General features: G+C 41.1%; 1 protein-coding gene across 1 annotated transcript in view; it reads left to right on the plus strand.

The window, feature by feature from the left end:
* Nucleotides 1-373: 373 nt before the first annotated feature.
* Nucleotides 374-11,352, plus strand: part of HIVEP1 (human immunodeficiency virus type I enhancer binding protein 1) — a gene marked incomplete at its 3' end in the record, with an annotated part of 79,593 nt that continues 68,614 nt past the window's right edge. The window contains exon 1 of the mRNA XM_010022641.1: nucleotides 374-404. Coding sequence (XP_010020943.1) covers nucleotides 374-404 — 31 coding nt within the window. The remainder of the gene's footprint in view (nucleotides 405-11,352) is intronic.

Genomic DNA, 11,352 nt, shown 5'->3' on the forward strand with positions numbered 1-11,352 from the left:
TGTGCCGGGGGTGGGGTGGGGGTGTTTCTCAGGGTGAGGTGCGTTTGTGTGGGGGCAAGGCTGAGAACATACTACCCAGGCTCCAGGGAGGGGGGGTCGGTGTGTGGTGTTGGGCTGGTTTCAGTGGATACGTATTCGTGGGTGCTTCTGGCTAGGATATCATGAATATTTCACATGCTAGAAGGGGGGGTCTCTTAATTTTCCTCTGTATGTTTTATTGCTGCAGTTAGTTGTCACCGTAGTAATCAGAAGCTGTGCATAGGAATGTACCCTGAAAACCTATAAGCCCTGAGCAAGAAGCCGCTCTAAATATTAACCGTGCGCTGATGTCTAGCCTAGGTCAGGTCATTGGTAGATGAGCGTGAACGAAGGAATGACGGAAGAAGGCAACAGTGTCTGCTTCGGTAAGTTTTCTTCCCATTATCTTTAATTATTAGTGTTTTACTCCATCTCTTACTTAACAGCAGAATGAGAGCAGTTCCCACTGATGTGGCACAGATGGGGTCTTTCTGTGCTTTAGAACCTTTTGCTCCTCTTTGCCTGCCTGAAGTCCTAGAAGCAGGTGAGAGTTGATTGACTTCTGTCACTGTGGTCTCTTCTTTTGTCACCACAAGGGTCTCATTAGTGCAGGCAAAAACTTCATAAATTTTGATACTAGGATTCAAGTTTGGAAAAGATGGTGGATTGTCTAGAAGAAAGTATGAAACCCACCGTGCTACAAAGTAGTATATTGTAAACATGTTTCTTAAGAGAACAGACCCCACCTGGGTTAATAATAATATTAATTGCCAGAAAACAAATGTGTGCAGGGGGAAAAAAATCTACGTAAATTTAACATTCTTAAACTGTTTTACAGCAGTGGGATAAGAAATGTGTTAGGATGTAAGAGAGTACGCTACTGGGAAATGAGCTTGCATTACACCCACAGAGCATTTACTGTACATTAGTTATAACCCTGTTGTTTTTGTTGTCTGCAGTTAATTGAGTAATTTCTTCCATGACTGAAACTGCAGGTTAAGCGTGTTTGCTTTGAAAGACAGTCTTCTAAATCGAGACAGCTTTTGCACTTACCATATTAACAAGCTCTCGCAAAGTACATTCTGTGCACTATGGTTATGAATTCCTGAAAGGTGTCGGTGGGGGTTAATTCACTGTTACATAAACAGCCAATAACAGCATTTCAGTGTACGGGAATTGCTCTAAAATAGTTATTAGCTTCCAGGCTATTACCAGGGAAAAGGCTCTGTTTGGTCTACATGAATCAAGACATTTTGCTTTTGCAATTATTATTTGTATGAAAAAGACAGAAAGGCACTATAAGAACTTTAAGGAGTTGAAGCAAGGATGCTGTAGTAAAAATAGGCAAAGGCTAACTTGTAGTGTAGCTTTAGCATTGGGTTTTACAGCTGTGACAGTATTTTTTATCTCCAAGTTGTACTGGTGAGGGTAACCCAACAGAATCACAAGCAAAACAGTTTTCCAAAAGTAGGGTATTTTTTTGTGTGAAGACATTTGAGAAGAGCATGTAAGTAGCAAAGCATACCTGCTACCTGTATGTGTGTGTGTTTATTCTCATAAAAAAATGCAGAAGTCAGAGCTGGCAATGCCTAAAGCTGAATAATAATGCATTTGTACCAAACTGTGCAGCCGCAGGGGCAGCAGCGCAGGGAGCTAGGAAGTGGGACATACTGCAGCAGGGTTATGCAGTGGTTCAGCACCTTCCAGGCAGTGCAGGAAGGAGCTGAGAACCAGCTAATCGAGGGACCAGGGGTGCCTGCCTGTCCCTGGAGGGTGGCAGGTGGGCCTGCAGCCGCTGAAACTTCCCATCAGGAATTTCCTAAATGCTTCCATTGTTGGAGTGTTTAGCAAAGCAGGCCTGCTACCTGTTGAAGGAGCCTGCAGAACTGGCACTGTCTTCTCTGGGTATGAGCAACTGTTGTTTGCTCAGAGAACTTGAAGTGTTTGGCTATGAGAACTTTGCTTGTGTTTAGACATCCAGGGTTGCCCCCAGACTAGCTGTTCTTTTCAGGAACTGGAAACAACGTCTTCAGCTACATTTCTAGAAGTAAAGAGTACAGCAAGGGTCTTTGTGTGTGTGTGTAATTCAGCTCTCTTTTTTGCTTATGTCTGATGTTTGTTAATATTGAAAACTACTTTCCAAGAGATAAAGTAACTTATATTTTGGTTATTTGAGCTTTAGGGATTTGACTCTTGTTTATATAAAAATGCAGTTGTTCTGTATCACCAGCAGTTATTTATTTAGGCTTGTAGGCAAACACATGGCTTTGCATTAACCTTTCTTTCCCTTCTGTCTCCCCTGACCCCAAAGTAGTTCAGCCTGAAACTTGATAAGTTAATCGCAGTTACCTTGACAAAATTATAAACAAATGAAGATGGATGAAGCTTGACCTTAAAATCATTTTGGATTGGCTGGGCATATGCAGCTGAAAGCATTAATTGCTGCTGTTTTGGCAGTTATATTTGACAGTGTAGAGTTTCAGTAAATGCTTCCTTCTTGAAGGGAGGTGAGACATGCCCTGTTGTCTGCTTCGCTTCTGGAGACTTTCTGAAGCTCACTGGATTGATGAGTAGTCTTCATCAATGTTGTGTAGATATGCCTTTCAGATATTTCACTTCCCTGACATGGAACTAGTGTCAGCTTATCTCAGTATCTTTATTTCAGTGTGTGTATGCTTGTCACAGGGAATTAGGTGTTTGTGCACTGTTTGAAAATGGTGGACCTTTATTACAGTCAATATAATTATAATGGGATTAATGACATTTTAAATTAAGAAGAATATTTGCTCAAGTGTCTCTTTTATGTACTATGATTTGATTATAAATCCCAGCAGTGCCGAAGGCCCTGGAGATGATAGATGACAAGATACAGTATGTACCAGAGGATCAGCTGTTAATATTGGTTCATCCAGTCCTGGCTTGTATTGTGAAAAGACAGTGAGAAGGTGCCTATAACTCTACCATGGAATTTATTTAGAAGGAGGCTCCAGAAGAAGACCAAAGCACAAAACTTTTCATAAATATATTTGGAAATGCTTTTCTGATATTAAATCTGATGGTGTAAGTTTGTGTAGCATGTTTTTCCTAAAGTGATCCTAAACCTTTGCAAGTTGTCTTTCATCTAGAAAGTGGGTAGTAGAGGGAGATCGAGAAGCAGGGATAAAGCTTTTGGATCTTAAAGATCACTCTGCTAGCCCAGCCAGAGGGGAAATGTCAGGTGGGAGGCTGAGCATGGGTTTCTTTTGGTGTGGTTTAAGTGGCCATTTGAGACACTGTATAGGTGTACCATACTATTTTGGTCTTTACTGTTTGGATATTGTATGTTATAAAGTGTATGGTTACAAACCAGTTCATGCTGAGCACAGTAAGATTTTATTCTAGTTAAACATTCATGCTTTATTACAGGTCTTTATTGTCATTGCAAGATAAATATCAGGTTTTTATTACTTCATAATAAGTTTTATCTTTAAAGATCATTTTCCAAAAGATTGAAACAGGCTGTTACCTCACCTAGGAGTTAAGAGTGTGATATTCAGGAGTACTTGGAAGTTGAGTTAGATGAATACTGTTTTAATTGGCAGGATTTTACCATCAGCTTTCATGGGAAAATTACTTAAAACCTGTCACTAACATCATAGTGCCTTTGAAAATTCTCAATTGTATTATGAAGATTTTTGACCTTGGAATTAATTGCTACAAGTTGGAAGAGGAGCCTACTTTCTAACTATTCTAATTTTGCATTGTCCATATGATAACTAGTTTACACGTGTGTTTAGGAGACGCAGACAGAAGTCAGCTGTGTTTTTGCAGAAGGGTTTTAGGCAGCTAGCTTTATGTGGGCCTAGCCTAAGACAGTTTAATAGGGTCTAATTTTCAGAAAGTCCTTTGCTGAAAACCAAGGCTGGTTTAAGAGAACTGTGGTTGGGCACTTGACTTGTTAGCTGCTTTGGAAGTCATTGGTCTAACTGTCAGTAGAACCTGTCAAAATGTGTAAGGCCAGGAGGAGTCTGTGTCCCTACCTTGTATGCAGTAGTAATGTGTGATGAAATAGTAACAAATCAAGCTGCCTACAAATTTCTGTGTGCCATTGGAAAAGGCACCAGTAAATGAAAAGATGTGTTCAGGAGGGCATCTAAGGGGTTAACTCAAGAGTATGGTTTATGTGAGTAGTTGGGAAGAAACTATTTAAATTTCTCTGTAAGACCTCATGTGTGCAGCAACTATGTTCCTTAGGAATGTAAATTATCTTTCCAATAAATCCTTGGAGCATGGAAACGTTGTTTTGTGGGCTGGAGCTAGGAAGGTTGTGGTGGGCACCGGTACTGAACTTGCATATCTCACTACAAGTTCCTTAACCCTGAGACCTGATTTTTTACCCCCTCCCCATAAGCAATACCCTGTGGCATTTCACCCTCACCTCCCCAGCATTGTCTTCTGCCATTCATCATCTTCACTAAGCCATGCAGTCAGAAACAAGGATCCCTTCCCTTTTCCTGAAGAAGAGGGAATTTTGTGCTGCTGGTAGGTGTCTTGCTACCTGCTTTTTTATTGCTCTGTGCCTGGATGCTTTCCAAGACAGCTAGTGCTCACTTTCATCTACGCCCTGGGATTCCAGAGGAGCGATGGAGAAGCAAACCTTTGTGTGAGATTTGGCTGGTTTGCAGAGTCGTTTGCCACAGGGGAATGGAAATCATAACAAGGGAGTTCCCACAAATAGGTGGACGTTGTGGGTTTGTGCCAGGAAGTTTTGGTTTCCTAATGAAATTGTAAGATGAAATTCTTGTTCTCTTAAAGTCCTTGGGAGCTTTATAGTCAGCCCCTGAGAACAGTCTGAATTTCAGTGAAGAACCATGGGGGTTTCTGGGTTAACCCATTTTCTTTAATTTAGGCTTTCCACTGCTCTGGAAATATTTAAAATCCAAGATTTGGATCTTCATCCAGTGTCCTCTGTTGGTAGCATATTGGTAGGGGTGCAAATGTTCACCTGAGTTTGGAGCATGTGGTTGGGAAGGCATTTCAGCTTCATCTAATTTATTCCATCCAACACAGATATTTTCATCTGTGTGTTCCTGTGGACGATTGTAAGGGAACAGGTGTGTATATATAACAAAGACCAGCACTTTGAAATCCACAGGCAAGTTTGCGGCTTTACAATGGGTAGATAACAGTGGTGTTCGTTCAAAAAGCAGGACATTTCCCTATTGAAATTCATAGAATCACAGAATGGTTTGGGTTGGAAGGGACCTTAAAGACCATCTAGTTCCAACCCCCTGCCAACCCCTTGCCATGGGCAGGGACACCTTCCACTAGACCAGGTTGTCCCAAGCCCCGTCCAACCTGGCCTTGAACACTGCCAGGGATGGGGCAGCTGCAACTTCTCTGGGCAACCTGTGCCAGCGCCTCACCACCCTCACAGTAAAGAATTTCTTCTTAATGTCTAATCTAAATCTACCTTCGGTCAGTTTAAAGCCATTCCCCCTTGTCCTATCACTACATGTCCTTGTAAGAAGTCTCTCTCCAGATTTCTTGTAGGACCCCTTTAGGTATTGGAAGGCTGCGCTAAAGTCTTCCTGGAGCCTTCTCTTCTCCAGGCTGAGCCACCCCAACCTCACCCTGTCTTCCCAGGAGATATGCTCTAGCCCTCTGAGCATCTTCATGGCCCTCCTCTGGACTCGCTCAAGCAGCTCCACATTCCTTTTGTGCTGGGGGCCCCAGAGCTGAACACGGAACTGCAGATTGGATCTCACAAGAGAGTAAAGGTGCAAAATCACCTCCCTCAACCTGCTGGTCACACTTCTTTTGATGCAGCCCATGATACTGTTGGCTTTCTGGGCTGCAAGAGCACACTACCAGCTCGTGTGGAGCTTCTTGTCAACCAGCACACTAAGTCCTCCTCAAGGCTGCTCTCAGTCCATTCTTTGGACAGCCTGTATTTGTGCTTGGGATTGCCCTGACCCAGGTGCAGGACCTTGTACTTGGCCTTGTTCAACTCTGTGAAGTTCATATGAGCCCACCTCTCAAAACCAGTAGTTTCAGAATGAGTCCTCTGAATGGTAGTAAATTAATTCATTGATTCGAGTGAACAATAGATATTAAATCCATACCTAATAAGTGTGTGCAAAGCCATTGCTTGTGGGTATGTCAGATGAGCTTCAGGGTTGCTTTGTACTCTATTCGAACATCTGCATGTAAAACTCATTGAAATTCAATTCATAGGTCACTGTTGACATTAGTTTCTAAAGTGTGTCTTTGTTTTCCTTTATAACTTGCATTTAATGTGAAAAAGCAACAAAAACTGAAATGTCAGGAAACATAAAACTTGTCATATTTATGTAATATATCTGAAGTGAAATGTGTATTAAATCATAGTTTCATTGTTACATTTTTAAATACTTCTAAATTTAACTTTTCAAAGTCTGCATGGCTTTTCTAGTGTAAATTAATTAAAAAAAAATCTTTGGATAAAAGTGCTTTTGCTTTGTTTGGTTGGTTTTGGGTGGTTTTCTTTAGAGAAAAGATGAAACCGACCATTCTAGAAAATATTTTATGATGTAAAAGTTGCTGAAATTCATCCTTTCCATAAACGCTTTAGATTTTGGTAATGAATTTTCTGACAGAAAATCTTTTTTGGTAGAATCCCTCTGGTAGCATCCTCTTGACATCAGCATAGGAGCCTTCAGGTTTCCTGGGGAAGCTAGGCATCAACCTGACATAGGCCATTTTAAGCTACAGAAAATTAATCAACTACTAGAGCCAAAACAATACTAGCCATGCGCTTTGGTAATAGCAGAGTGGGAGAAATGGCCAGCAGATCATTAAATAAAACTAAATTTAGAGTTTCAAAACAGGGGAATATCTTAATTAGAGTCCCAGTACCGACTCCAGTGTTAATACGGCTCTGTGCACCTTAACAGTGCATTTCCCAACCATGATTTGTTTCAGTTTATGTTTCTCTAATTTTATGGGTATGCATTACTTGTTCTGGGGATAATTGTGAGGATAATTTGCCATATAATGCATTTTATTCTTCAGTACTAGCATATAATGCCAACCTGATTTGTTAAAACCTAGTTTTTATATGGGGAATTTTAAAGGACAGTGTATGGTTTGATATGCTTCATCCACGTCGTGTTACACAGGATTTGCAGTATAATGCTTAAAGCCCCTTTGATAATACAGCACAGAGGTTCTTACTGGCCTGTGCAAGGTATTCCCAAAATGTGTTAACTAGCATGGTTTACTGGAGCCTTCTGGTTGGTTTTGGCATTATGCCTTAAGAAAGCTTTACTGTTGCACCCTTCAGTTTCAAGTTTTCGTTCTTAAACATAAAATAGTCATGATATATTCATAAGGCAAATATTTATAAATTAATATGGCCAGCCATATCCAATCGGAACTAGAACTGAAATATTGCAGATAAAATCTTGGGTTGCTTTGCAAACCAAATTCAAGTCTTTTTATGGTATGGGAGCTATCATTTCCCACTGCGTGTCTTCAGCAATCAACAGTGCAACAACAGTCTGATTGGTTATTTACTTTTTATTTTCTTTCCCATAGGTCTTATGTCAACAGCATTCAAGCAGAGTGTAGCATGGTTATTTTTAATGTATCTTTATTGGCTGTATAGATCAAAACATGAACGGTTTTATGGAGGTTGCATTTTTATATCCTGACAACTTTTTATTTGTTCATGTTCCTATTAAAACGTTTTATTTCCTTCAGACAACGTAACCTTTTTCTTCCACTTGAAATAATGACAAGGACAAATATTTGTCAACATCCCTTTTAACCTGATGATTTAACCGCTCCTTCAGTAACTCGGAAGTCTGGAAAAGCATCTGTGCCCCTTCCCGCAGCCAGGGGGGCGCCCAGTGGTGGGAATGCCTCTCTCTGCCCCTGTCTCTGCAACTGCTGGGCTATCACTGCCGGCTCAGAGGGCCCCCAGGCGACCTTCCCTTCCCTTGTAAAGCCCGGGGTGGTTGAGGGAGTATGGCAAAGATCAGGCGACCTGCATCTTCCTTTCTCCTAATGTGACACTGTGTCATACCAGACCTGTCAGCTGCAACGAGGTGTAACATAGCAATGAAATGAGGAAATTTTACAGTACCTTCAAACACAATATGGTTGTGAAGTTCCACCACGTTGCTTTGGATAAAATCATTTTGAATAGTGTTTTGGGTGAAGGAGTAAATGATACCCAAACTGCTGTAATGACTTTGTCAGGATGTTTAGGACCTTGAGCAGAGGGATGGATTTTGGGAATCTGTAATGCTTGTGAAATAGAATCAGTATTTTTTGATACTGTATTCAAGTTAAAACTTCTTGGGAGGAGACTTGCTTTCTTCCTGCCCACACCCTTTTATATGTGTCCAGCACACTGCTCAGTAAATAGGGCCCTGATCCTTCCCTTGCAGTCTGTAATGTGAATGCCAGTGATTTCCCTATGTCACCTTCAGACCTGTGTCAGCACTGGGGTGATTTGAATTCCTGCTTTTAACTGCTCAGGTTGCCCATTTCTACTTACAGATGATCAAAGATCTCTGTTACCCTCTGCCTGGCACAGACCTGCTGCTGATGGATGTGACTGGTACCTTCATAGCATGTTTGTGCTGTGCCTTTTCCTGAATGTGTGCCCAGTGGGAAGGTTTCCACGGTTTTCAAATGGCCTTTATCTGCAGACCTGTTCAGAAGGGAGAAGGTATTTTAAAGAAACTGTGGCAAGTGCAAATCCTTATAATAAAGATCTCCTAGTCTGTGCTTCTGCTGCCTGGCAGATCTGTATTTGACTTCACTGATGGCTATTCAGATGCAGAGTTCGATTTTCTAGATCTTACTGCAGTTGAGTGTACCCTGATTGCAGGCATCTCCCCACACAATGTCCTGTTCCCTTTTCATGGGCAAATACTCCCTTAATTGTTTGTATCCTGCTCTTTGCCACGGTCTTTCTCTTGTAAAATGAGTTAAAGGGTTTTTTAAAGGAAGAATACAGTCAAATATTAGGTGCTGTGAAAAGGCAGAAAGGACATTTGTTTCTGATGGTGGTGGGGCTTGCTGGGGTTGGAATCTGTCTTGTGTGGCTGTGGGAGGAATGTTCAGCACGTAAGTGATGACCTGTAGTAGGAGGAAAAAGTTGTACAGGTGAAAATGGAGGAGGTTCTTGCGAATGTCGAGGTCTCTTGCAAGTCTGGAGCTCAGCTCAGCCTACGTTCCTGTACAGAGATGCGCTGCCAAAAGATTAATTACCTTCTTTATTGGGATACTGAGGGTCTTGGTGCACCACATTCAGAGTACTTCTGTGGCTTCACTTACAAACCTAAGTTTGGAATTAAAAAAATAATGTTCCATCTGGAAAGAAACTATTTTTTCTTTAATAAAAAGAAAAAAAAAAAAGAAAACCAACAAACCAACCCTTGCAGTGCCTTGGGTGTGTTGGGTAATTGTGTACTCAAGAAATGCAGTTACATAAGTGAAGACACTCCTGTCAGCCTTGCTTGCCAGGAAGGCAGGCGCTGCAGAGAATCCACTCATCACGGAAGAACTCCAGTCAGTGCAAAAGGGGAGAAGCTTTATCCTTTCTGGTGTATTTATTGTCTTCGGCGCATATGTCTGGCACCAGTTTTCATCCTGTGGAGCTGCTTTTTCTTGTTGCTGTTGTGGGTAGAAGTTTCCTTTTCCGACGTGGAAGCGGAGAGGTGGGTATTTTCCATGGTTCATCACAAGGTTTCGCCACCGCCAGTTGAAGGAGTCCGGCGAAGTGCCTTCGGGAAGCAGGATTGGAGTCAGAAGCAAAGTCCTGGGCAGCAGCTCTGGTGTCTTCCATTGCAGCCGTGTTTGACAGGAGTGAGGAAAGATGGGAAAGGATGTGGAGGCAGCATGCAGCAGACCGCAGTGTGTAGGACATCAATCCTAAAGAGTGGACAGTGATGTCCAGATCTACCTTTCATGCTTACTAGTGTGCCTTTAGGGGGGAGTTCTAAAAGGAGGATGCTTTCTGGGCAAAACTAGGCTGTTCTGCATTTACTAAGTATGCATATTCTCACTTAAGGTGGTTTATGAAATCTCCAGACAGGCCTTTCTGTTTGCTTACATTGCTTACGGAACAAATGTCAAATTTAAATGCGTGTAAAGCTTTATTTCATAGATTTATTTAAAATGTAATTTGATTTTACTGTGAAAACCATTCATGAGTTAAGTTTGGGATGTGCAGCACAACGGCAAAGATATTTAGATATTTGTGCTTAATTTAGAAAAATGACCTTTCAGAGCAAAGCACTGTGCTTGTCAGAAATATCCTGATGAATTAATTTCTTGAGATGCCAATGTGTTGAGTTGACTTTTGAGAGCAACCTTATAGATAATGAGGTTTATTTTTATCTTAGATCTGTCTGATTGTAGTGCTTCTTGCAAATCAAGGCACTTTACTGGCTTTTATGGTTATAAATACATAGAAAACTTTGGAAGAAAAAAAACCCAATGAAAAAAAGAAAGGAAAAACCCAAAACAACCCAAAGCTGTCTGACCAGCGTGGATACCTGGACTTCTAAAAAATATTGCAGTTGTAAGATCAATATCCCCTTTTACCACCCCCACCCCCCCAACCACCCTTGTAATACTATCTAGAAATACTTTTATTCTGTTTTTAAATGGTCCTATAGGAAGTGTGTTGCATGTGGTAACAATGTTGTCTTGCATTAGGAAAACTAACTTTGTTTCCACAGGCTGAGGCAATGACTTTCAATTTGTAAGAATCTGCAAGGAATTTGAAAGCAACTTTAGTACTTCTTGAAGGTTTCTGGCTGCTTAAATTGATTTATGTTTAGAACCTAATCTTGCTCACTTTAACAAAAGCTGGCAACTTCAGTGGGTTTATTTGTGCGGATAGAGTGAGAAAGATTCAGCTTTTGATATAAATACTTTAGCTTTCTGGTTTCTGAGAACTATTTTCTTACAGCTAATTATGCATCCTTAAAAATGTGTACATTCATACACATATGTAGAGGGAGAGGTGGCAGTTTAGTTTGCAAACTATCAAGCTTTGTTTTGCCTATCAGTGTTTTTAATTTTAGTTTGAGTCAGAATGATCTCAAAAATGTTAAGATAGGCTCGGATCAGGAGAGTTATGAGTCAGGTCACATACATCGTCACATGTAGCATCAAATACTGGATATGATAGGTGGCTATTACTGGAACATCAGTATATTCCTCTATATTATATTAATAATTAAAAGTTATTGCTGGGTTGGTTCAAGTAGTCCTTTCAGGTTCATTTGGGCAGGAACAGACGTCAAAACAGAAGGCTTGTGTTCTTGTGAGCCATTGGCGGCTGTCAGGGCT

The sequence above is a fragment of the Nestor notabilis genome, unplaced genomic scaffold, assembly GCF_000696875.1.
Source record: "Nestor notabilis isolate BGI_N333 unplaced genomic scaffold, ASM69687v1 scaffold5149, whole genome shotgun sequence".
In the NCBI taxonomy this organism is placed as follows: domain Eukaryota; kingdom Metazoa; phylum Chordata; class Aves; order Psittaciformes; family Psittacidae; genus Nestor; species Nestor notabilis.